Source organism: Caloenas nicobarica, chromosome 1 (assembly GCF_036013445.1).
Source record: "Caloenas nicobarica isolate bCalNic1 chromosome 1, bCalNic1.hap1, whole genome shotgun sequence".
Classification (NCBI taxonomy): Eukaryota; Metazoa; Chordata; class Aves; order Columbiformes; family Columbidae; genus Caloenas; species Caloenas nicobarica.
In genome coordinates, this window is record NC_088245.1 from 415,116 (window position 1) to 441,157 (window position 26,042).

General features: G+C 54.5%; 1 protein-coding gene across 11 annotated transcripts in view; it reads left to right on the plus strand.

The window, feature by feature from the left end:
- Positions 1-26,042, plus strand: part of SHANK3 (SH3 and multiple ankyrin repeat domains 3) — a 364,754-nt gene that overhangs the window by 50,108 nt on the left and 288,604 nt on the right. For all 11 annotated transcript variants that reach the window (XR_010607209.1, XM_065647548.1, XM_065647499.1 and 8 more), the window contains exons 4-6: positions 6,887-6,995; positions 24,769-24,920; positions 25,225-25,392. Coding sequence is in view for 10 of the 11 variants with exons in the window: in XM_065647548.1 (XP_065503620.1) it covers positions 6,887-6,995; positions 24,769-24,920; positions 25,225-25,392 (429 nt within the window). In the remaining variant the exon portion in view is untranslated. The remainder of the gene's footprint in view (positions 1-6,886; positions 6,996-24,768; positions 24,921-25,224; positions 25,393-26,042) is intronic.

Here is a 26,042-nt window from a genome sequence, read left to right on the forward strand (position 1 = left end):
GGGGTTTTTCCTCCCAGAGAACGCTTGCTTCGCTTGGGTTGGCAGAGCCGTTCAAACATATCGATTTGCACATCACCGTAACCTTCACACTAGCCACGGTGCTTTTGCTCACAGGAAGATCCATTACGAGTGTTTGTTTAGGCAGTCAGATAGCTTTATATAAACGCATTTAGGTTTTAATTTTTGCATATAGGAAATGTGATGCGATGCCTTTACTGGCTTCTGATTATTTTTTTATTCTTTTGATTTGTATCGAACTGCATTTGGATAAAAGCTGGAATTCAATTAAAATTAGAGTAAAAGAACATTTTAAATTGTGTCTTTACCACTTAAATAAATGTTGCTTGAATGTCCTGGACACAGAAGACGAAAAGTAAATTTATCAGTACATATCTTTTGTATTTAAAGCTGACTGATCTTTTAAACAAAGATTTGGTTTGTATGAGTGGTTCTCATCACAAATTCTCGAAGGTATTTAAGTGCCAGGAAATTAAGTATCTAGTGAGATTTGAAAATTGCCTTAGTGGTTTGGGCATCTGCTCAGCTCCCCTGGGTTCCAGTGGGAGTCTGACATTTGCTCTCTCTCTTCATGTCTAGTCACCTTAATACATTTGAAAACCTGCCCCCAAATCCCTCAGGTTCTTAGAATAATGAGATCTCATTCCTTTCCCACCAGGGTTTTATTCATAGATTGGGGGAGGAAAACAGGCTTCCTTACTTTCTCAGTTCTCAAATCTCCTTTCAGCTTTGAGTGAATCAGTCCAAATAATAAGGAAAATACTCTGTGTTTCTTGCTAAACTGAAATGGAAAACAATCAGATAGGAAAGCTTTTCTGTGGAGCAGAAGCTGAAAAAAACGACGTGGAGGAACGGAAATGCCCATGTTTGCTTCATTGTGAAAAGCGGGTATAATGTTCCCAGCAAGGGACACGGCTGTGACACGTTTGTAGTGTTTGAGTTGATTTCAAAAGCTGAAAGTGTGTTTTGCTTCTGATTCGGAACGATTCGGAGGAAGCGCACTTGAATTCATGACTATTGGCAGAAGGGCCATTTAACCAACGCATTTCTATTGTAAATACAGATGTCCGCCACAGCCCTCGTGCTGCAAACTCAGGTTAAACAGCTGCGTCTCTAAGATGGGAGATATCTTCAGTGTCACCGAAACCTCACGTGAGTGACAGCATTGGAGCCAGATGGAGCTGGTGGTGGCACTGCTGTGTGTGCTGGTGCTGCCGCCACGGCCGCGCCGGTGAGGAGCAGCTCCCGGGGACCCCCGAGTCCCCTCTGCCGGGCTGGCGGGTACGGCCGTGCCACGGGGGGACGGCAGCGCGGCTGTGGCTGCTCTGGTTCTGGTTCAGCTCTTTGGTCGGACCTGCGCGATGCTTTGGTGCGGGTCCGAGCGCTGGCTCCTCAGGCCTGGCTGCAGCGCCTTGCCGGGAGCGGGCAGCTGTGACCGAACAGCCGGAATGCGGCCCGTGGGCTGCGGACACGTGTCGTGGGCTGTCGAGGGGACTGTTGGCAGGCGCTCCACCGCAGACCTGCCACCGTGTCCGCAGGGACCCTGAGGGACGCGCAGGAGGTGCGGGAGCTTGGGCTGGCCCGGGTCTCCCGTTACTGGGCTGCAAAGGCAAGATGTGCCAGAGGCCTCCGGGGAACAGCGTCCCTGGATCTTGATGTGATGGTTTCAGGACTGTAGGGACCAGGATGTCTCAAATAGCAATTTCCTGTTCTTTTACCAGTTTCTGGTATTTCCCAAATCTGGCTGTTGATGTGGTGCCCTTGAGCTGTCTGGGAAGCAGCAGACTGCCTCCCCAGAATTTGTGTGTGGAAACAGCAGTCTCTGTGGTCATAGAAACAGTGAACTTGAATGAAACAATGCATTTTTCCCTAACTTTGTTCTGGAAAACAGCTTAATTGAGCTAATTATATACCTCCTTCTTGGTAAAGAATAAGAAACTGAAACCGATAATGGAAGTGTTGGGCCGTTCCGCTCACACGCTGCTGCTCCCCCAGCCCAGCCGGCCCCTCCGGCTGCTGCCGCGTTACCCCAACACGTGGTTCCAAACCCGCCGTCTTTTGGCAGTGAAACGTGTTCGGTGATGCCGTGTCACCCCAACACGTGGTTCCAAACCCGCTGTCTTTTGGCAGTGAAACGCGTTCGGTGATGCCGTGTCACCCCAACACGTGGTTCCAAACCCGCCGTCTTTTGGCAGTGAAACGCGTTCGGTGATGCCGTGTCACCCCAACACGTGGTTGCAAACCCGCCGTCTTTTGGCAGTGAAACGCGTTCGGTGATGCCGTGTCACCCCAACACGTCGTTCCAAACCCGCCGTCTTTTGGCAGTGAAACGCGTTCGGTGACCCCGCTCGTGGCTGCGCGGCCGTGTCTCCTGCACAGCTCACCGCCTCTGCGGCACAAACATAGCTCTTGGTAAGGCCGGGCTGTGAGCCTGGTCAGAGACACCAGCTAGGTTGCAATCTTTTATTTTTCCCCTTTTTTGGTCTCTTTCCTTGTTTCAGGTTTCTTTGGAAGTGCAGCAAGGCTGTCACCTAAATCCTGGGCATGGAATTCTTGTAACGCCGTAACATTACGCCTCTGGTAAATGGCCTTTTTCATTATCTGTTTCTCGATCTTCTTAGGCATTTTCTTTGCTCTCTGAGGCCTAGGACCAAACCTGGAGGAGGAGAACTGGGCCGGGGAGGCTCAGGAGTCGCTATGCCGGTGTCCGACCCTGTCTGTAGTGTTAAGTTTGTGAATTGCAGCAGCTCTTAACGTGGGCACCAAGGTGCGCATCTGGAGAGTGGCGCAGGGCAGACAGGCTGCTGCAAACTGCTGGAAGGAGAACATTCTTCTCTGTAAAAATTAACTGGTTGTGTCTCTGGACTTTATAAATTATTTTTGAAGCCTTGCTGTGGATTTGGTCTCAGGCCTTGGATAGATGAACCTTCTTTGTTCTCGATCTGGAAAGGCAGGGTAGTAATTGATTTTGCCCAAAGGGAAATTCCATGCGCAGACCCATTAAAGCCTGTGTGGTGCACAGGACCGTGATGATGAACGAGCACCCGCGGCGGGAGAATGCAGATCCCAGAATCGAGGGCAGCTCCCTCCACATCCTCCTTTTGCTCATGCACTTGCTCTTGAGTTTTCTTTCTGAACATACAGAGTACCATTTAAAGTTGACAAGAGTACCATTTAAAGTTGACAGAGTGCATCAATTCCCTTCTGTCAAAAAACGTTTTAAATTCCTGAGCACCTAGAATAGTGGAAATATAACCAAGCCCCCTGCTGGTGGGCACGGCTGGCCTGGGTGGGTGCGTTTCTGGGGTTGGCAATGGGAGTCGCTGGAGAACCTCGGGAGCAGAACTTGAGGCTGGTGCCTGGGCCGTGTCCGGTGAACCTGCGTGAGCTGCCGTGGCACACGCAGAGGTGCCGTGTTCGCAGGGGCGCGCAGAGGTGCCTCTGTCCTGGAGAGCCCAGGGAAGCTGCTGGGGCCCTGGATGGCCGTGGGGTGGGGGTCCCTTTCTCGGCTCGGCTGTCCCCATGTCCCGTCACCGCTGGTGTGGCTCTCGGTGGGACCAGCGGTGCCTTTCCTGGCCAGGGGGTTAGTGGGGCCACACGTGGGGCATCACCCGTTGGGTGAGTTCAGTGCTGTCTGCCGAACGGCTGCTGCAGGAGGCGAGGCCTGTGGGCAGCGGGAGTGGAAGGCGCAGGGTCAACTCTGCGCAGTCGGGGGGTGGTTGGGAAGAGGCATTTTGGGATGGCATCCTGGAGGCGGTTGCTGGAGTTGTCAAGTCCTGTCTGTGCTATTGCTGGCAGGCAGCTGCGATTTCCCTCAGCGCTTCTGTGCTTCTGCAGTAGCTGAAGGGATGCTGAGCAGGAGGTGGATTTGCTTTCAGTTTTTGGGGAGAAGTAGCACCGAGCGGCGAGTGCTGGGGGCACGTCTCCCCGCCGAGCGGGCGGTGCTGCTGCAGCGGCTGCCGCTGCGCTCTGGCTGCCCTGGCCACGGGCACTGGTGCTGTGGAACTGCCTGTGCTGCCTGTGGGCATCTCAGCACCTCCCGCAGGTCACCCTGCCCTGGTCTGTCCTCCCGTGGGTCACCCAGCCCTGGTCTGTCCTCCCGTGGGTCACCCAGCCCTGGTCTGTCCTCCCGTGGGTCACCCTGCCCTGGTCTGTCCTCCCGCGGGTCACCCAGCCCTGGTCTGTCCTCCCGCGGGTCACCCAGCCCTGGTCTGCCCTCCCGTGGGTCACCCAGCCCTGGTCTGTCCTCCCGTGGGTCACCCAGCCCTGGTCTGTCCTCCCGCGGGTCACCCAGCCCTGGTCTGTCACCTGTGGGTCACCCAGCCCTGGTCTGTCCTCCCACGGGTCACCCAGCCCTGGTCTGCCACCTGTGCATCACCCAGCCCTGGTCTGTCCTCCCACGGGTCACCCAGCCCTGGTCTGTCACCTGTGCATCACCCAGCCCTGGTCTGCCACCTGTGGGTCACCCAGCCCTGGTCTGCCCTCCGCGTGGTTCCTCCTCGCTCCTGCGCCTCGTCCTGCGGTTGTGTTGGGTCTGTCCTGGCAGCCCTGCCGGGCTGGCGTGGTCGGAGGGACGTGGGGAGCACCCGGGGATGGGAGGGTGGTGGGGCCGGGAGAGGGGGTGTGCTCTGCAACCAGGGGTCAGCCGTGGCATCTGCTGTCCCCGGTGAATCCCGGTGAATCCCTGCTCAATCCCCAGCGAATTCCCAGTGAATCCCTGGTGAATCCCCAGTGAATTCCTGGTGAATCCCTGGTGAATCCCCACTCTTGGCTCTTGCCTCCCCACACTCTTGTCCCTGGGGCACTAAGGGGAATGAGCCTTGTCACCAAATTGCACGTTTGTGGCTTTGTGCTTTATCCTGTGCGTTCTGCAGCGTTGGCTTCTCTGCTGATTGTAGGAAAAACGTGCTGTATGTTTTAGGCTTGGTTCTGCAGACTAACCAGCCAGGGACTGAATTTACTTTCGATCGGATTTACAACCCAGCATTGATTTCTCTCATCTTTGGAAGTGTCATCTTGGTGGTATTTTCTGCCTGACTTCTCACCACAGTCTCCTCAGCATGTGAGAGCAATAGCACAGATGGACTTTGTGGGTCCCAAGTTTTGGGATTTGCAGGTTCCTCTGTAGAGTCAGTTCAAAAAGTATTGTTTTCCCTGTAGAAAATGAAATTTTGACAGTCGTAATACTATGTAAAATAATATGCTATCAAATTTTGTTTAGGAAGCATTTGAAAAGAACTGGACATGCTTCCACATCCTGTTTGATATTTTCAGAATTTTTTTTTTCTATTTTCCAGCTGGAAATTTTCAAAATGAAATTGAAGTGAAGCACTTTGGAATTCATTTTGCTTCATGAAAGATAAATTTTTTCTATATGAAATTAGGGGAAAACGTTGCAAGTTGTGTTTTTGCTGGGCGGACGGCCCGTGTTGCTCGGACGCGTTCGGCAGTTCGCGGGAGCGGCAGCAGCTCCCTGACCGCTGGCTGCAGCTTCACCCCCTGGTTCGAGCTTTTCCCAAAGAATTCCCCAGCGAATTGCGCGGTATTTCTGCTGAGTCAGACACTTTCTTGGGTGCCTTTCCTAAAGCTGCCACTGTAAGGTTTGATTGAAATGAGCTCAGAAAACTCCAGCCACCCTGCGATCAAAGATCTGAAAATCTGCACTGGAAGTGTGTGTGAGGTGGGTGTTTTCAAACTGCTGTCTGTCCAAGTGTTGCCTGCCTGGTAGAGTTGCAGTTTCTGGAGTCTAGAAATTTAATAAAATAATGTGTTTATCAAGTATAGCTATCCAAAAAAAGGGAAAAAACCCCAACAACCCACAAAAAACCAGGTAGACTTAAAGGAGAGTCTTTTGAGCGCTCAGTCCTCTCAGGAGAATAAGATTTGGTCTTTGGCCAAAGACACAAAATCACCCCAAGAGCAAAGCCCAGTTTCAGAGCCGGCAGCCCAGCAGCCGTGCCCACGGTGCCGCACAATCGCCATCGGGGTTGGGGTGGCTCCATCTTTCCTCAGAAGTGGTTTAAGTTCAGCAGGCAGGTAGTGATGTGCCCTTAAAATGAGTTTGCAACACAACACAAAGCACACGACGTTGCTGTGGGATGCAGAGCCCTGAGCAGGTCACCATCGCTGGGACGGGGCTGGCACAGCCCCTTCGTCCACGACATCTTCCGTGGCACCTTCCACAGCTGGTGCCATGCCGTGGTGTCGGCAAACACCTGAAGTGACGTGTCTGTGATGTGTCGGTGTCACAAGCGTGTGTGCCGCGCGTGCCGCCCTCACGGTGCACACACAGAAAGGGACCTGTGCTGGGCCTGGGGGTGGTGGCTGCAGCTCCTGGCGGTGTCCATGGGCTCACCCAGCAATCGCAAGAGCAGAGGGACAGAAGGACCACGTTCCCTGTAGATTTGTGGTTTCGGCTGGGCACTGCCCCATTGTTCTTGATGGTTGCCGGGGGTGTACTGGATGGGGATGTTCCTCTTGGTGGTTGGCTGGGGTCTCCTGGATGGGGATGTTCCTCTTGGTGGTTGGCTGGGGTCTCCTGGATGGGGATGTTCCTCTTGGTGGTTGCCGGGGGTGTCCTGGATGGGGATGTTCCTCTTGGTGGTTGCCGGGGGTGTCCTGGATGGGGATGTTCCTCTTGGTGGTTGCCTGGCGTCTCCTGGATGGGGATGTTCCTCTTGGTGGTTGGCCGGGGTCTCCGGGATGGGGATGTTCCTCTTGGTGGTTGCCTGGCGTCTCCGGGATGGGGATGTTCCTCTTGGTGGTTGGCCGGGGTCTCCGGGATGGGGATGTTCCTCTGCTGGCTTTTCTTCACGCTGGCGTGTTAACACTGCGTGTTTTGTGTTTTCCTGGGGTGTCATGGCTGCAGGCAAATCTGAAGAAGTTTATGGAGTACGTGCAGATGCTCAATGCGGAGAAGGTCTGCAGGCTGCTGGAGAAGGGACTGGACCCCAACTTTCATGATCCGGATACTGGAGGTGAGACTGGCTTCTCTGGAGAGGGGAGGGGGACGGTGCGGGGCTGGGGGGGAAGTGTCAGGGGACACAGTGGGAATCTGGGGAGTGGTTCTTTTTGAGAGGGTGTAGCAAACAGTGTATTGTCTGAGACGTGAGGTTTGGAGCAGAGGGAGGTAAGTCAAATTTCTCAGCAGCATGTCTTCTGATGACGTGTGGGTCTTGGGAGCATGAGGTTACAGAAGGCTCTGGGGAGAGGATGGTGTGGGGGGCAAAGACGCAGGTCTGGGAATACAGCACAAAATAAAGAGCTGTGGGGCCGGGCACCTTCCCGTGGGGCAGAGACGCAGGTCTGGGAATACAGCACAAAATAAAGAGCTGTGGGGCCGGGCACCTTCCCGTGGGGGCTCTGCGCAGGATGAGGCTCTCTCTCAGACCAGCAAGTTGGGTAAATGCAAACTGTAGCCTCAGGATCTTGTCACAAAGCGGTCACAAGGTTTAAGAAGTATTTTGGGGGTCAGGAAAATAAAATCTTGGCCTCTGGTTTCCTTTATGTTTTTGCGTTTCCCTGCCCTCCGTGTGAGCGCAGCTCAGCGCGGGCCTGGCGCGGGGGCGTCTGCAGGCTCGGGCTGTGGGGGCCGAGGGCCGGACTGCAGCAGGTTTTCTTTGCTGGCGGGTGGGGAGGGAGGATTCTCCCCGTTTCCCTGCTGAGAAGTCTCATGGTCTTGTTCTGAGAGAGGACGTTCTGCTTTTGTTGTTCTTGTTTTAAAGTAATGCAGCTTATTAGTATTTATTATAGAGTTGGACTTTGTGTGTGAATCATGGGCACATTTCCAACCCATGGGCAGATTCCAATCTGATGATTAATTTTCTGTGTTTCTAGTTCAGTGGGATGGTTTTTCGGGTTGTTTCTGAAACACTGGCTACCTCCGTACTCGGAAGTTTGGTGTGTCCAGACTATTTTTCATCACCGAGGTCAGGAGGCGCACTGTGGTGTCGTTCACACCACTCACCTCCCTTCCCCTCTGGGATAATTCGGCTGCATCCGAGCTGAATCCCTTTGGGATCGGCGGCTGCGGAGCTGGGACGTGGAAGCTGGTGCAGCTGCACTCTGGGAAGAGCCGTTCGAACGGCGCCCGGGGTTGTTCACCCTGTTTAATTTGCTGGTGTAGCCACCCTGGCTGGACCTGCTGAGTGTGCTGGTGAACGATGCTCGTGTGACAAACAGCCGACAGCACACGGGGACGATCGCTGTCTGCTCCAGGGCCTGGCCAAACAGCTCAGCTCCATGTGGTGTCGTTTTTACCCAAGACCTTACAAGCGTTTTGGGGGATCTTTGCTTACAAAGAAAGTCCTCCGCTCTTCTACAGCTGATTCAGCTTTCCAGGTTGTATTATATCATATCACGGAGGGCAGCGTGCTGCTTGGAAGGGTGCTGTGAGAGTCTTGGATCTGATGCGGTTTGAACCCAGATGTTATTTCACAGAAGGGTAAAGGCTTATAGGAGCAGGCTCTTGAGTACTGACAAGACTATTAAAAATAGAGGGGGAAGAAGGAAAAGGACCAGACTCAAATTGTCATTTGGATCCGGTTCAGAACCGAGGGCAAAACCGGAGTTGATGCTATGAGATGTAAAAATAGACTGTTAGAGCAGAGGGAGTCCTGGACACCTCACTCTGGAGTGCTAATTCTTGTGCAAAAGTGCTTCGTTACTCTTTTGTGAAAATGAAAGAATGCCATAAAACTGCTGTTCAGTATTCATGGGTTCCTGGAATTTAAGACCAGATGGAGCTGTGGTACCATCCGACCTGACCTCCTGTGTCTCACAGGATGCTCTTTGTGTGTGCGTGTGTGTTCACTAAGCAAAGCTTAAACACGTTTGCCAGAAAGTCATCAGTCTGGATTCAGGGAACAGAAGATCTGTGCCTTTCCTTCATTATTTGGTTAATCACCCTCACTGTTTAAAATTCGTCTCTCATTTAAATTTGTATGCTTCAGCTTCCAGCTGTCGTTATACTTTATCTTCTAGATTAAAGAGCGCTTTAGTACCTGGTATGTCTGCACATGAAGGTATTTATACATGGTAATCAAGTCAACATTCAATCTTCCTTTCCTTAATTAAAGAGAGGCCGAACTCCTCCAGTCTCTCGTTTGAAGGAATTTTCTCCAGTTTTCCTGTCATTTTCATGGCTCGTATGTCACGACTCTGTTTGTAAGAGGTGCCGCTCATCACGGCCAGCACAGCTCGGGCCGCTCCTGCCCTCTGGCCCCCGGGGCTGCGTTCGGGAGGCTGAGGGTGACCCTGTGTCTCGGGGATGGGACCCCACGGTGCGTCCTGCTGGTGGAGCGGCCGGGGGGCTCCCGTCCTGCTCCTCCTCCTGCCTCGTGTCCTGCCCACGCCTCGGCCTGGGGTCACTTGGCCCCCGTTGGCTGAACAAGTGGAACCGTGAAGAAATTCCCTGCTTGGGAGCTTGCTTTGTTTTGGGAGGTTGTTTGTCCTCCTGTGACTCCCCAGGCGGCCCGGGCAGGCGATGGAGGACATGGCGGTGCCGAGCTGCTCCCCGCACGGTTTGGGGTCCGGCCGGGCCTGGGGCAGGAGCCTTTGGCAGAGCCGAGGCCACAGCTGCAGCGCCCGGGGCAGCGCGACTGCTCCCACGTGCGGCGTCTCCATCTCCTCCCCACGTGCGGCGTCTCCATCTCCTCCCTACGTGCGGCGTCTCCATCTCCTCCCCACGTGCAGCGTCTCCATCTCCTCCCCACGTGCGGTGTCTCCATCTCCTCCCCACGTGCGGCATCTCCGTCTCCTCCCCACATGCGGTGTCTCCATCTCCTCTCCTCCCCACGTGCGGTGTCTCTGTCTCCTCCCCACGTGCGGCGTCTCCGTCTCCTCCCCACGTGCGGCATCTCCATCTCCTCCCCATGTGCGGCGTCTCCATCTCCTCCCCACGTGCGGCATCTCCGTCTCCTCCCCACATGCGGTGTCTCCATCTCCTCTCCACGTGCGGTGTCTCCATCTCCTCCCCACGTGCGGCATCTCCGTCTCCTCCCCACGTGCGGTGTCTCCATCTCCTCTCCTCCCCACGTGCGGCGTCTCCATCTCCTCCCCACGTGCGGCGTCTCCATCTCCTCCCCATGTGCAGCGTCTCCGTCTCCTCCCCACGTGTGGCATCTCCGTCTCCATCTCCTCCCCACGTGCGGCGTCTCCGTCTCCTCCCCACGTGTGGCATCTCCGTCTCCGTCTCCTCCCCACGTGCGGCGTCTCCATCTCCTCCCCACGTGCGGCGTCTCCATCTCCTCCCCATGTGCGGCGTCTCCATCTCCTCCCCACGTGCGGCGTCTCCATCTCCTCCCCACGTGTGGCATCTCCGTCTCCTCCCCACGTGCGGCGTCTCCGTCTCCTCCCCACGTGCGGCGTCTCCATCTCCTCCCCACGTGCGGCGTCTCTGTCTCCTCCCCACGTGCGGCGTCTCCATCTCCTCCTGATGGGCAGCGTCTCCTCGCGATGTGCAGCGCCTCATAGAATCACAGAATCATTCCGGTTGGAAGAGATCCTCATGGAGTCCACCCGTTCCCCAGCCCTGGCACTGCCCCATGTCCTGAGAACCTCATCTCCGTCTGTCCAGCCCCTCCAGGGATGGTGACTCCAGCACTGCCCTGGGCAGCCCGTTCCAATGCCCCACAGCCCTTTCTGAAATTCTGAAATTGTTCCTAATATCCAATCTGAACCTCAGATGCATGGTCCTGCCATGTTTCCATGGCTGTTGTTCTGGGACTGCGCAGCCTCGGTTGCTCCTTGTGCTCTTCCAAGCCTTGTGGCATCTACGAATCTGAGCGGAGATTTGCGTTCACTTCAGGATAACCGATGAGGATCGAGAACAGAGTCAAGTCCAACACCCGCAGTCCCGTCGGCGCCCGCGTGGTGCCGCGGGCCCCGGGGTGGCTCTGCCGCTGCTCTTCAGGCGGGTTTGTTCGCTTGGAACACGCCTGGCTGGCATTTTGTCCCACTCTTTTTTAATGTCATGTAGGACTCAGCCAAGCGTGCATCTTACATCCACAGTTATCTGCATCCATCAGACTTGTAATTTACCAAGGAAAGGAATTACATTTGAGTGGGAAGACCTGTTTTCTGTAAAGCTGGCTTGGGCGATGTTAATAATACAGGTATTCTTTAATGCCGTGTCGATTAAATTCCAAACCAATTTTCCCAGCATTTTCCCAGGATCAGTGTTATTTCTCTGACTTGTAGTTTCACAGGGGGTTTTACTTGCCCCTTTTTGAAAATTGGTCTGACACTGCTTTTCTTCTGGTCTTCCTGAATGTCCCAATGTTTCAAAATGTATTAAAATTTAACTTTTTTTGGACCAGGAAGATCTTCAGGGAGAAAATAAGGAGGATGATATACAACATCCACTAGATGTAAACAATTTATTCAATATCAGGTAGCTCATGCCAAAAATCCGTTTGGTAACGGAAAGGAAAGGAATGTATTTCCACAGCAGCAAAATAAAAAATAAATGATCCATCATTTTGCTATCTGCATTAATTAGCAATTGTACACGATCTGCCTAGTGACTGACTGGCTTGCACAGGGGCTGGGAAGTCATTTGGATGTTATAAAATTTAAACCACAGCAGCGAAACCCCTCTCTGATAGTCCCTTGCCAGGCCAAATGTGGATTTCTTTACTCCTATGTCATTTGTTCTTGTTATTATTCTTGCTTTTCTAACTTTCAGTTCATATTGACCACTGTTTCTTGGTGCGCGGGTGTCTCTGTAGCTGCCGCTGTGGCTTTGCTGCTGCCCCGGGAGGGGACACGCGGTGGTTCCGCGCTTGGGCATGCGGAGTTGTGGTTCTGGGTCACACAGAAATTGTTCTTCAAGACTCCTCAGTCACCTTTTACTTTCTGATTTTAAACGTCCCACAATTCCTAGATTAGATTACCCAATGTAATTTTCCTTTGTTGATTCCCTTGGCTAGTTGGGACTTTCTTCTTTCCTCATCATCCCTAGTTGACTAGACAGCAGTCAAGTATTTATTAATAGCAGATTTTTATTTGTTACATTGAGATCTAAAGTAGCACTCCCTTATGTTGGAGTGAAGCAGTATCTATAGAAAAGTGATCAGTTTTCTCCTTTTTAGAAGCATTTCCCTTCAAGTTGAAGTTACCCTGATAGTGAAAATGTTCATTTATACAACTTGGAGATAAACAGAAGTTTAAGCTTTTTAAAAATTTTTTTTTTAGTGATCTGCAACAAAATCTTATGGAGGACCTTTAAACCTATTACTTCAGATGCTCGTCCACATACATTCAAAGTCCTGTTCTGAATAATCAGTGGCCATACAACAGATGATGGGATTTTAACATAAACTCTTTCTCTGGTCCTCCTTGCCCACTCAGTACTTTCTCGTTCTCATAACAATCGGGCATCCTTATATTCTAAAATGGTGTAATTGCCTGTAGATTTCAGTACTGACAATTATATCACAACTCTTATTGCCAGTAAAAGCAGTCACATCCTTTCTCTTGTTATCCAGCCTTCTGGCATTTTGCAATGAGCAAAGAGGAAAAAACAAAAGTCTTCCTCACAGTCTTTGTGCAATGGGTTTAATGACTTCTGCCGTGGTGTGTTTGTGCTGTTTCCCTCTTTGGAATAATTTTGCTTGTGTTCTTCATTTAATGTCTTCCTAATTGCCCTGCCTGTTTCTCAGCCACGATCCTTCTCTCGCCTCTTGGTGAAGCGCAGGTCGTTCCCTGAGAACCCTCCAGAACAGGCTGGTGTCCCCAAACCCGACGTTCTTGCGTGGCTGGTGAGTCACTTCCAGTGGTTTTTGCCTTCTCCTGCTCATGGCGCTGAGGGGGTGTCTGAGATGAGGACGTGGGCTTTTCTGGCCTTCAGCTTTCCTCCCAAGTCCTCGTGCCCCGGTACCGGTGGATTTCTGCGCTCTAACTCCAGGGCTCGCCCGGCGCTGGGGGCACAGCGTGGGCTCTGCTGGCGCTGGGACCAGACGTGTGGGTGCACGTGCTGCGCGTGGTCCCCGTTCCCTCGGACAGGCGTCCAGGCTGCGGCGAAGGGCGCCCAGAGGCGTGTCAGCGTCCGGCGCAGGGGCTGGGGTGGGTGTCCTGGAGCGGGACACTGGCGGGGCCTGGCGGGCGGGGAGCTGACCCCGCCGCGGCCGCGCTCGGCTGGGACCGGCGCTGGTGGCACCGCGGCGGCTGCGGGGTCCGCTGTGCTCCACCGAATTGTCCAGCACGTCTCCGTGAGCTGTGCTGGGACCTTACGTATCCACACCTGTGTGTGCAGGCCAAACCCACCCCCTGGTTCGGCTTCAGGAGGGTGGTCCGCTGGTTTGGTCTCCGAACCGTCCGTCTTGGTGATGCTTTTCAGGACTTGGGCTTCTCATGAGTCTTTGTATAAAATGTGAGCTGATGGATTCACTGGAAGCAAATAGAAATCATAGAAAATAAAATACATTTGGTTTATTTTTCTTCAACTATTTCACTTCTGGCCATAAGAGTAATGACCACAGAGTCAGACTAGGAAAGAAAACCTTCTCAAACTCTCTTCTCCATCCCTCTTTGATGGGCCCGTTTTGCTTTGTTTTGGCCGTGGCTGTTTCTGCAGCAGCTGCCGGCTCCTCCAGGTGCTGGTCATGGCCGGCACGCTTGGCCTCTTGCCTGTCTCGATGCTCTGAGCTCCTGCTTTCTCCATCTGCCCCATTCCCTACCTGCAGATCCTTCTCGGCCGCCTCCAGCGCTGCTCCCCAGTCCGGCTGTCTGTCCGTCCTCCCGTGAGTGTGAGTGTTCCAGATGTTGCACCGTGGCGCAATGTGCCCCTCGGATCCGTATTGTCCATTTGCCACCAGATTGCACCTCATATGTAGGACGGGTTCTTTCCCTCTGTAGAACGGAAAGCACAGTGCGTGCAGCTGGGCAGTCCTGTGGCTGGAATAGATCCATGCCTGAAAAGAAGAAACCATGTTTCCTACGAAAATCCTCTTTGAAGGTCCTGTTTTCAATGGACTTGTTTACCAAACCAGGATTTCCTGAATTGCTGGGCAAAAGGTGCAGCGGAGGCCGGGACCGCGTGTGGCAGAGGTGGGAGCAGCGTCGCGGACCGTGCGGCCTCAGGCTCAGCAGCCGATGGAGCTGGCACAGGCTGCTCTGCGTGTGCAGCGTTGACACAGCTCTGCTGTCCCCGTGTCACCCATCGCCAGTGGAATCAAGCAGCTCTGTTCTCTGTGGTCTGCTCACGGCTCTGCAGCTTGGTGGGTGCCGCTGTCATTGTCACTTAGAATCACAGAATCATTGAGGTTGGAGGAAACCCTCGAGATCATCGAGCCCAAACCCTTCAGCAGTGCTCGGGGGGGCCCGCATGGGGGCTGTGCCGATATGGGGCGCGGGACTCGGGCTCCTTGAACACGGGCTGTTCCAGGCAGACTCACCAGCGCACGGGGCCCTGCTGTAGAGCGCTCGGCTCCAGCGCTGGTCGTTGTTTCGTCACCCGTAGGGCTGCTCTGGACACACAGCCCAGCGACTGAATTTGGGGCGTTGTACATGGTCGTGGTGACTTTCTGAGGAGGGGGAGCGCAGGCAGGGAAGGCACGCGGCGATTCCCATCGAGGAGGAGTTTATCATGGGCTTCTGGTTCCAACCTGCTCTGTCCTGTTCCTCTGCGAGAAGATAAATGAGTTATCTCAAGTACTTAGTTATGCAACTAACCCGAGTTTTGGGGAAAAAAGTGCCTTGTTTTTGCTGCAAAGGGCTGAGCTGGCACGCCGGGTTGGGGACACGGGGTTGTGCAGGGTGGTGACACAGTGCGGGACACTGGGGCAGGCAACCTCTTCAACCAGCACAGCTGCCGCTGGAAGGGGGTATTTTAATGAGCCTTCAGAGTGCTCCCATGTAAAACTGCACTGATTTGATTTATGGTATGAATTTTAAAGGCTTCTCAAAGCTCCGTAGACAGTTATTTTAATATGAATATCTTAAAGTTGGTTTGGAATAGGCTTAACAAATAGCTCTTTTATCAAAATAAATATCTTTGGGCTATTTTTCTTTAGTTTCCTTTTTTTCTTTTTTTTTTAAGATCATCTGTACCATGGCAGCACATATGTACGGAGCCTCAGGTTAGAGTTCTGTGTGCAAACCCATGTGGAAAAGCAGGATTATACAGGACACTTGCGTCTGTGCCTCCCGGCGAAGGTCTCGGTGTGGTCAGGGGTGCCTGTTTGGTAACGCTGATGGTTACCAGGAGCCGGCGGTGGGATGCTCGCTGTTAAAACCCGGCAGCAGCTCACGGGGTACAAGTGCTGCAGCTTTATAGTGTCTGACTCCTTTCACCAGAGGCCTTTCCCCGCTTCCTATCAATGTTGTTTTGCTGTTGTCAAGAGCCCAGTGCATTTTTATCTGAACTTATTGGGCAGGGAGAAAGCGAATTGTCTTTCCCATATTATTTGTTTTCCACTACAGCTTTTCATACTGCCCTTTATGGGAGTATGTTGAGCAGTAAAACTGACGCGTGTCAGTTGTGATCCTTTTTTGTACTATCTTGTCCTGGGAAAAAATAAATATACACGTGTACAGGATAGCGTTTTATTTTGGTGAATGGTAAAGTAAAAATATAATTGTTCTGTGTCCTTGCTGCTCTGACTTTATGGTAGCTAAGCTGAGGCTGATGGATGGAAGAATATTTTGTCTTGCAGTTTGATGTTCGAGGAGCTTGCCCACGCCTCAGGCTGCAATGCCGCAGTCTGTTAACGCGAGCGAGTGCCGTCCCGACGGGGAGCGGCCGCGGCCGCTGGCTGGTCCGGGCTGGGAAGGACGTCGGGACTTGGCGGACACACAAAACCTGGGAACGGGGGAGCTGCTGGTGGTGAAGCTGGTGAAGTCTCATTGCGGGACCCCATTGCCTTGCCAGCCCCTGTGGAAGCAGAGTACAGAGAGAAAGGAGGGCGTTTACTTAATATCCTCTTCCAGAGTGGGGAAGACCCTTGGTGACTCGGGCTTGGATCACGGCAGGGCTGAGCTAGTTCAGGAGCTGGTTTCTGTGCCTGCAGCTCTGGACAGCAGCTCACCGGGTTTGTAGGAGCTGCTGTTTTCATCACGGTTGCTCTTCAAGCTTGCAGGCTGCGGGGAAGCCTTCGCTACGGTTACAGCACCCAGACCCATCTGTGAATCAACAGGTGCCCGGGAGTTACCCCAGGACCCACGTTCCCTCCGCTGGCCCGGGAGATGTGCAGATGTGGCCAAGCTTCCCCTGGCAAAGCCCCGTGGCAAAGCCCCGTGGCACGGCAGCCAGCGGCGTTGTGACCTGCTCCCCGAGACCAGCAGTGATGCTGTGAATGTGTGTGTTCTCCTCTGCAGCCCGGGCTGCTGAGCACTCGGTGCAGGGACGGCCCGAGAGCCGGGGGAGCCGGACGGCACCGCGCAGCGGGGTGAGGATCACCAGCCATTCTGGAAACCGCCTTTTTCCCACCGAATTCAGCAGAGCGTGCCGTTTTGGGAGGAAGGCGCAGGCTGTGCCGCCTGGCACGCGGGGCTGGTGACTCGTCCCCGCGGGGCCGGGAGGGCTCGGCAGAGCTCGGCAGAGCACGGGGAGGCTGCTTGTCCCAAGGGCTGCGGGGAAGGAGGTTTCCTGCCTCTCTGAGAGCCCGGTCAGATGATGGAGTTAAATACTGAAGCAGCAGTGCCTTTGACCCTTTTAGCCCGTGGCGACATTTGAGCACAACAGCCCAAGCAGGGACAGCCACCAGCCGGAACAGCCACCAGCCGGAACAGCCACCAGCCGTATCTCCTCCATGGCCCTCCACTGTCCGAAGGCAGCAACGGCGCACACTTCCACAGGTGGTCTCTGATCAGCAGCCATCCCTCATTGCACCATCTCCAGGAACCCAGAGTCTTCTAGATGCTGTGGTTTTGTTTTTTGGCTTTGGCCTTCCTCAGCTTTCCCGGGACTCACTGAACGTCCTTGTCCCGGGTGCCTCTGAACCAGCGCTCCTGTCCGTCTGTGCGCGGAGCTGCCACCGGGCCCACCAGCCAGGCCGCTGGGATCTGGGGTCTGGTCAAACCTGGGAGCACAGGGGGTGCAAACGCCAGGAGGAAGCATTCTCTTTGCAAAAGGTCTCAGAGTTCTCTTGCCTACTACTCTGTATCTGCTTTAAGGACCCGCAGGGATGCTGCGCACGGAGAGGGAAAGGGCCACGTTGCCTCCGAGTCAAGCCTCTCTCTGAGATAACTCTGAAAATCTTAGTCTTTCCTTGCTTGGGAATACTTCTATTCTGAATTTTTAACCAGGAGCTTTCAGGGTTAGCAGTAAAGTGATGGTACCATGGGCAGATGTCCAACTAACATTTCAAGAGAAGAAATAAATAAATGATGATATTTCCAGTGCTTGGTATTTAGCAAGGACAGAAAAAGCTGCAGTTCGTCAGTGCTGTTCTTAATTTCTCAGCCATCCTTTACAAAGCCACGGTAGTAAATTTCCTCTCCTTTTAGGCAGAGCAGCCCCGCTATTAGCAATGCTCTTTTATCCACCGTGTCTCCAGGGATGAGTCTACCAGGGATATTGCAAATGTGCCCTGACACCAAATACTCCTTTCTGTGTGGCCAGGTCTTCAGCAGCTTCGATAATTACAAATATAATTTATTCTCCTTCCTCCTACAAAAGTGGAGGAGGAGAAACCCAGACCCTGGAGGTTTCGGCAATTCAGCCCTTCAGCAGCTAAAGGTTTCTTGTCCAGCCGCTCCTGTGCAACACGAGCGTTCCCTTCGTCGCGTCTGGATTTTGAGGCAGCGAATGCAGTGTTACTGTCTCAAAGACTTTGCAGTGTAGATCCCTAATAAAAATTATTTCATCCTCTTCTCGGTTTCTGTCGCCTTTTCCAGTACCTCTCTTGACCTGGGAAAAAAAGTATCCCTGCAGAAATTATTTGCAGGTTGTTATCCATGATCCTGTTCAACCCGGGGAAATTAATAGTCTTATCTGCAGCCTGCAAGGTTTCCCAGAGAGCAGAGGTCTCTCCTTGCTCATGAACTAGTTCTTCTACAGGAGAGAAGTCATGTAACCCTGCCCAGGGTTTAAATTCTAGCAGTTCAGAGAGGGGGTATACCTGTGCTGCAGATGGAAATGCTGATGCACGTCTGGGCCGCCAAAACACCTGCGCCCTCTGGGGTTCCCCTTCCAGCACGTGCTGTTCTTTCTCCTCCCAGGACACGCAGCAGCCGTGGTCTGGGACTTGTCGCCCACGTTGTCCCTGTTGGGAGGGAACCGTTTCTCTTCTGCTGCTGTTAGCGCAGCCCGGCGGTTCTCCTGCCGGCAGCGCTGGGTGTGCTGGGGACACGGGGGCTTGCGGCCCGGTCCCACCGCGGTCCCCGCGCCTCCTTGGCCTGGCTGTTGCACGGGTGTGCTGTGCTGGGTGTTTCTGAGCAGAATTCTGCACGGGTGTGCTGTGCTGGGTGTTTCTGAGCAGAATTCTGCACGGGTGTGCTGTGCTGGGTGTTTCTGAGCAGAATTCTGCACGGGTGTGCTGTGCTGGGTGTTTCTGAGCAAATGAATTCTGCACGGGTGTGCTGTGCTGGGTGTTTCTGAGCAAATGAATTCTGCACGGGTGTGCTGTGCTGGGTGTTTCTGAGCAGAATTCTGCACGGGTGTGCTGTGCTGGGTGTTTCTGAGCAGAGTGGTTCCCCTGAACGTCCCTGCTTGGTGGAATGTTCTTCTGCAGAGTTAAATCCAATTAATGGACTTCAAATACCGCTGCCTGCCCCGTAAAGCACCCTGTGCTCGTGGTGCCGTGCTCAGGCAGAGCCCAGGGGAGGGTGCGGGTCACCCCGGCAAAGCCTGGTATCTTCATTTAAGCTGCTTTTGGGAGCGGTTCTAAGCTGCCGCGGGGCAGCTGGGGCGCAGCACGTGTTCCCCTTCCCTGCGTCTGCCGGGCTGAGAGGACAGAGAAGAGACATCTTAAACCGTCACGTTTGCCATTTTCCACATTCAGTGCTGCAGGATTGCTGGGAAGATATTCTGATAAAGATTAATGGTCTTCGAAAGAGATTACAATAAAAATTTCACAATTGCTTCCTGTAGGTACATTTTAAGGGTGTAAAAAAAATACTCAAGAAGTTACTGTTATTCTAAAATTAGACCCAAGCCTGAGCGATAGTTTAGCATATAGAAAAGACAAAGACAATCCTCGGTGTTTAACACAGGGTGGCGGCGGGGGAACAGCAGGAGAATGAGGGGAGCCTCTGTGTTTACAAAGAGGTGCCCGTGACCCGCACAACACGGACCGCGGCCCTGGCACGACGTGGGGACCGGCGCTGGGGAGAAACTCGTGCTGTGCGCGGCGGCGCTCCCCCTCGCTGCCGCTGAGCTGCCCGTGCAGCCGGGCTGTGGCGCGCGCCCTCGAGGCGCTCGGCTGGCAGCCCCAGGCTCTCCCCTCCACGCCTGGTGCGTTTTCTGTTGCTTTTGGTTCTGGTAGCTGGAAGTTACACGTTGGTTCAGCCAGCAATTGGTGGGGTGGGCGATCACTGGATGAAACTCCGATCGGTTGTGGTTTGTAAAGTTCTCGTCCTTCTCAGTTTAAAGTCTGTTCATATAGTTGCTTTAAGCCTTTTTTTAAGCAAACTGGTGGCATCTCTTTGAATCCAATGTGCAACTGAAGATTAAGGAAAAATGCCATAGTTTGCATTCAGCTGAAATTGGAGATGAAATGTCATCTTGCAGTGTTTTCACCTACGGCTGATAAACACCACGACGAGGTTCTGCTGCGGGTACTGTTTGCTATGGGCAGATATTTTCTGTTATCATGTACCGTAGGTCTGTGTAGACAGGAACTCTCCTCTCCAGCAGCTTGCATGAAAACCTTCATATCAAGCCTGTCGTCATCTCAGCTTCAACAGAGATCCTCCCTTTTCCTAATTGATTAACTTCTGGAGTAGCATAGCTTTGTTTGTTATGGTTATTTATTTTTAATTCCAGTGTCCGAGGGGAGAGGTTGTTCCTGCTCGTGTTGGAGCACTCTCCAGGGCTTCTCGCCTTCCCTCACCATGTGAATTCCAGTTCTCATGACACCCCCAGATGGAGCCCCCACATTTCATTTCTCTGCGAGGCTGTGGAGGAGCCTCCAGCCGTGGGACACGGTGACACGGTGGCTGTCCTCTGCAGTTTGTTCTCTGCGAGGCCGTGCAGGTGACATGGTGACACGGTGGCCATCCTGTCCAGTTGTCTCTTTGCTGCCGGCTCCTGGGGTGTGTGGATGACAGCAGATCCGGAGCGGAGCCGCCGTGGTTGGCAGCAGAAGGATGTGGGTCTGGCTCGGGCTGCGGGAGCTCAGACGCTCGCTCCCCAGCGCAGCCGTTTGGGTTCATTGCTCTCGCAGACGTGAGCAGCCTGACCTTGCCAGAACACCTTGTTTGCAATTAAAACATCAGTGGTGATTTGCATCGTGAGCTTCTTTTAGCAGAACAAAGAGAAAACATAGGAGACAAAACCATAGAGAAAACTTTCCTTTCAGTGGAGCAGAGATAAGTCCTGCTTAGTGCCCCTGCTGCCAGAGCCGGTGCTGTGTCCATGTCCTCGCTGAGCCCAGTCCTGTGTCTGGTCCTGTGCCAGTCCTGTGCCCGGTCCTGTGCCCGGTCCTGTGCCTGCTCCTGTGCCCGGTCCTGTGCCGGTCCTGTGCCCGGTCCTGTGCCTGCTCCTGTGTCTGGTCCTGTGCTGGTCCTGTGCCCGGTCCTGTGCCTGCTCCTGTGCCCGGTCCTGTGCCTGCTCCTGTGTCTGGTCCTGTGCCAGTCCTGTGCCCGGTCCTGTGCCTGCTCCTGTGCCTGCTCCTGTGCCCGGTCCTGTGCCTGCTCCTGTGCCGGTCCTGTGCCCGGACCTATGCCTGCTCCTATGCCTGGTCCTGTGCCTGCTCCTGTGCCCGGTCCTGTGCCGGTCCTGTGCCCGGACCTATGCCTGCTCCTATGCCTGGTCCTGTGCCTGGTCCTGTGCCTGGTCCTGCGCTGCTCTCACCAGCCCGGCTGCAGGACCACAGGTCCCGTTTGCACCAGGGATCCTCTGAGAAGCTGCTCCAGTCCCACCTCGGCTGCCCCAAACCCCTGGTGAAAGGACCAGTCCCACAAGCAGCTCTTTAGACCTGGCCCATCTCACTGCTCCTTCCCCCCGCTCTGCTCCCCTGAGCGCCGCTCTGCTCAGGCTGCTCCCGCATCCAGCTCTCGGCACTGGGACGATTTGCTGCAGAATTTACTGTCACCCGTCAGGGATCGGGGGCACTGGGGCAGCCACCACACACAGGTTAGTGCTGGCTCTGCCAGGCACAGGTTAGAGCTGGCTTTACCACACACAGGTTAGTGCTGGCTTTACCACGCACAGGTTAGTGCTGGCTCTGCCAGGCACAGGTTAGAGCTGGCTTTACCACACAAAGGTTAGTGCTGGCTCTGGCACACATGGGTTAGTGCTGGCTTTACCACGCATGGGTTAGTGCTGGCTTTACCACGCATGGGTTAGTGCTGGCTCTGCCAGGCACAGGTTAGAGCTGGCTTTACCACACACAGGTTAGTGCTGGCTCTGCCAGGCACAGGTTAGAGCTGGCTTTACCACGCACAGGTTAGTGCTGGCTCTGCCGGGCGAGCTCTGCCCAGGGGAGCAGCTCGGTGGGTGCCGGGGATCAGGGGTTCGAGCCCCCGCTGCAGAGCTCGGCCGCCCGAATCCCACAGGCCAGCCCAGCCTCAGCCCCATCCCGCTGCCACTTACAGCTCCTTACGCCATGCAACACGCAACACCTCATCTTGCTGCTTCTCGTTTTTTGCTACGGATCTTGTGCACTTGTTAGTTAAGAGCTTTAAGCATATATTTGGCTACGCACGTTTCCAAGAATTAGCAGAGCGTAATCACTAAAATCCTAGATTAGGCAGTAATTAGATTAGATTTAGTGAACAAATCGCTTGTTGCAGTTCATTCAGTGCATCTTGAAATGCCCTGTTTGGACCTTTCTCAGTCTTTGAAATGCAAGAAAACGTGATAGATTTTTCAACTGAATTTGACATATTAATAACTGAGACTAAAGGAAGATTTGAAGCCTCGTTTTCCTTGTCTTTTGCCTCTTTGAAAAGTTTGTCTCATTTAAACTGAAATACTGAGAAAAGACTAGTGATTTAACTGCACGTGGAAATGGAGGTCAGTGCCTTGTACCGTTGGCTTTGACATATATAACAACATTGTGTGTGAAATTTCTAAGCGAATACTTATTTTCTTCCAGATTGTTGTTAAAAGTGATTGAGTTTGGAGCTGAGGACAGGTCCGTAGAAGACCCAGCTGTCACATTCTCATTCACTGGTGGTTCCGTTTATAGGTGAACCCGTCTTCAATCCTCTTGGCAGCGCCTTCAGGCATCTTCATTTTTTTGTGCTGGTGTCTTGTAGCACAAACCCCAGAGGATTTTAGCAAAGCCACTGACCTCTACCTATCTCATTTGAAAATGTGGCTAATAGCAGTGCTCTAAAATTAGTATTTATATTCTTTTTTATTTGGGTCTCAAACCATTTTATTATTCCCATTTAAATAGTTATTTCTACTAAATCGAGATTTTTTAATTTATGTGCAAATTAGGTACCTTTCTGAAAAATACAGGTGTGTTTCTAGCTGATGGCATCTTATTTTAGCTGGAGTCCTCATCGCTCCATTTGTGGTACAGGGGATTTGGACGGAAAGACTTAGGGTTTTATTTGAGAAACAAGGCTTTTTTTTTTTTTTTGGTAATATTGCACTCTGAAGAAAACCAGTGTGTTTAGTTATAATGAAAATGTTCAGAAAAACATTGTGTGTCTGAGGGAGGCTTTACTCATTTTATGTCAAAGGACATTGTTCTTCCTTCTTTGTGCCACCACACCTGCTTGTGGGCACGCGAGCACGGTCCTTCTGCAGCTCCGATCGCCGTCACGCCAGCGGGGTGGGACAGAAACCCGTGTCCTGCACACGTGTCCGTGTGGGGACTGCAGTGGGGACCAGGAGGTGACAACCTCTGCTTTTGGTTTGCAAGCCTGCCGAGGCAGCGCTGGGCGAGAGCTGGAGGCTGGAATCGGCCCCGAGGGAACGTGCAGGAGCTCGGAAGGTGCAGGAGCTCCCGCCAGAAGGTGCAGGAGCTCGGAAGGTGCAGGAGCTCCTGTCAGAGGGTGCAGGAGCTCAGAAGGTGCAGGAGCTCCTGTCAGAGGGTGCAGGAGCTCCTGTCAGAAGGTGCAGGAGCTCCCGTCAGAAGGTGCAGGAATTCAGAAGGTGCAGGAGCTCCCGTCAGAAGGTGCAGGAGCTCCCGTCGGAAGGTGCAGGAGCTCCCGTCAGAAGGTGCAGGAATTCAGAAGGTGCAGGAGCTCCCGTCAGAAGGTGCAGGAGCTCCTGTCGGAAGGCGCAGGAGCTCCCGTCAGAAGGTGCAGGAATTCAGAAGGTGCAGGAGCTCCAGTCAGAAGGTGCAGGAGCTCCTGTCGGAAGGTGCAGGAATTCAGAAGGTGCAGGAGCTCCCGTCAGAAGGTGCAGGAGTTCAGAAGGTGCAGGAGCTCCCGTCGGAAGGTGCAGGAATTCAGAAGGTGCAGGAGCTCCCGTCAGAAGGTGCAGGAGTTCAGAAGGTGCAGGAGCTCCCATTGGAAGGTGCAGGAGCTCCCGTCGGAAGGTGCAGGAGCTCCTGTTGGAAGAGGCTTTGCCCAATGAGTGTGGAGCCACCTCTCAGCATTTGGTACCTCTCAGCACTGGCCAAGCAGCAGATGGGCCTGGGGGCTCCTGCTCCCCCTGGAGAACAGAAGCAGAGGGTGGCTGGGGCTGGTGGGGCTGCGCTGTCCTAGGGGATTTCCACAGTTACGTGGAAAAGCCCCTCAAGACCATGGAGTCCAACCGTTTCCCACCCCTGGCACTGCCCCATGTCCTGCGAACCTCATGTCCGTCTGTCCAACCCCTCCAGGGACGGTGACTCCAGCACTGCCCTGGGCAGCCTGTTCCAATGCCCCACAGCCCTTTGGGGAAGAAATTGGTCCCCAGATCCAACCTCAGCCTCCCCTGGCGCAACTTGAGGCCGTTTCCTCTGGTCCTGGCGCTTGTTCCTGGGGAGCAGAGCCCGGCCCCCCTGGCTCCAAGCTCCTTTCAGGCAGTTCCACCATTGTTTGCTCAGGTCACAGCCCTGAGTGCAGCAACTCAGAGCTGGGACTGGACCAGTCCCTGCAGCGCTGCTGGGTGACATGCCAGGCTCCTCGGAGGCGAGGGGTGTCACAAAGACGCGGGGACATTCCTCCCATTTGGGACGAGCGTTTCACGTTTGCAGGCCGCTGCTGGGGCGGTGAGGACGGGCTGCGGGACAGCTGTGCGCGGGGCTCGGGTCTGCGGGTGCTGGGGCACGGCTGTGAGTGCCCTGGGACAGCCGCCCGCTCTCCGTGCCTTGCTGCAGGGAGGAACGGAATGAGGATACCAATTCTCACCCCTTCTCCCCTTGGTACAAACGATGTGTCCAGGTGTGTGTTGTCCTGCAGGCAAGAGCCAGCAATGGCATTTCTGCCAGTTGTTAAACTGCCGGCGCTTTCCTTCCTCCTCTCCTCTGTGGGACTCTCATCCACACCCGAAGCAGCCGAGGGGCAGCTGCAGCGCTCAGCCCGTGGGTAGGGCTGGGATGAGCGCTGGTGTCCAGGGCTGGGGGTGGATGTGGGGTTTGGGAGCAGGGAGCGCCTGCGCTGCTGGAGCCCGGCAGGAGACGAGCCCAAGCGAGGGGCCGGCGGTGCCACCGAGGGGTGCGTGTCCCGCGGTTCTCACCCGTCTCTCCCCGGGCCCTGCAGAGTGTCCCCTGACCGCGGCCGCCCAGCTGGAGCTCAGCGCCGAGATGATCAAGGCTCTGCGCAACGGGGGAGCGCACCTGGATTTCCGGACGCGGGAGGGGATGACGGCTCTGCACAAGGCCGTGCGGTGCCGCAACCATGCGGCGCTGCTGGTGAGTGGGGGCAGCCGCGGGGTCCCCCTCCCTCTCCTGCCCTGCGCCCCAGCACCGGCTCTTCCTCACACCCTGTCCAGGTTGCACGCACGTTCCGTCCTTCCTGGGCCAGAGCACCTCTCACGTTGCTGTTGGGGGGCACAGCTCGTTACAAGAGCGTGTCACTGATAACGTGAGCCCTGGGGTACGATGGGGTGGGCACTGCCACCTGCCACGGTGGGAGCATCCCCAGGCCCTTGCAGGGCAGGTTTCCCACTGTGTGGCCACCTGCAGCTGCAGAGCAAGGCAGGCGCTTCTCTTGCAGACGCTGCTGGACCTGGGTGCCTCCCCGGACTACAAGGACAGCCGGGGGCTGACGCCGCTGTACCACAGTGCCATGGTGGGGGGGGACCCCTACTGCTGCGAGCTGCTGCTGCACGACTACGCCCGGCTGGGCTGCGTGGATGAGAACGGCTGGCAGGAGATCCACCAGGTGGGACGGGGTGCGGTGGGGTGGCCGCTGTCCTGCTGCTGATGGGGACCGTCCCGTCCCCGCGGGTGTCCCTGTGGGCGGTGGGGACGCTGCTTGGCAGGGTGGTGGCACAGGGGCCAGGCTCCCGCGCCAGGGATGGGCACACGGTGTCCCAGCTCACGCTGCTCTGTTCTGACCTGAGTCAACAGTGTCGGGGAGCACCCCCGGGCCGTGACCAGCTCATGGGACACTGCCTTGGGAGCTTGGACCAATGCATGAGACGTTCTGGTTCCAAACCACAGTTGTATCTGTCCCTGTTTTACACAATAACAAGTGGGTTTGGCGTAGGAAAGACGTGGGCTGGGTTTTCAGGGGACCTGAGCTGCCTTTGAGCGTCAAGACCCAGACCTGCTGGGGGAAGGGAGGATGTGCTGGTTCTAGAGTCCCCTTGTCTGGGACCATGGGGAAGGCAGGTTGTCTGTACCCGCGGCCCCCCAAGCACCAGCTCTCGGCCCCCTGCAAGGTGGACGAGCACTGGCACAGCTGAGGACAAATGCATGAGGATGAGAAAACAAGAGACCTGTGTTTGTGACCTCAATTTACTGGACATGACCATTCCACCTTGCCTTGGCAGATCTTTGGGGACTGCTGGTCCTGGGATGGACCAAACG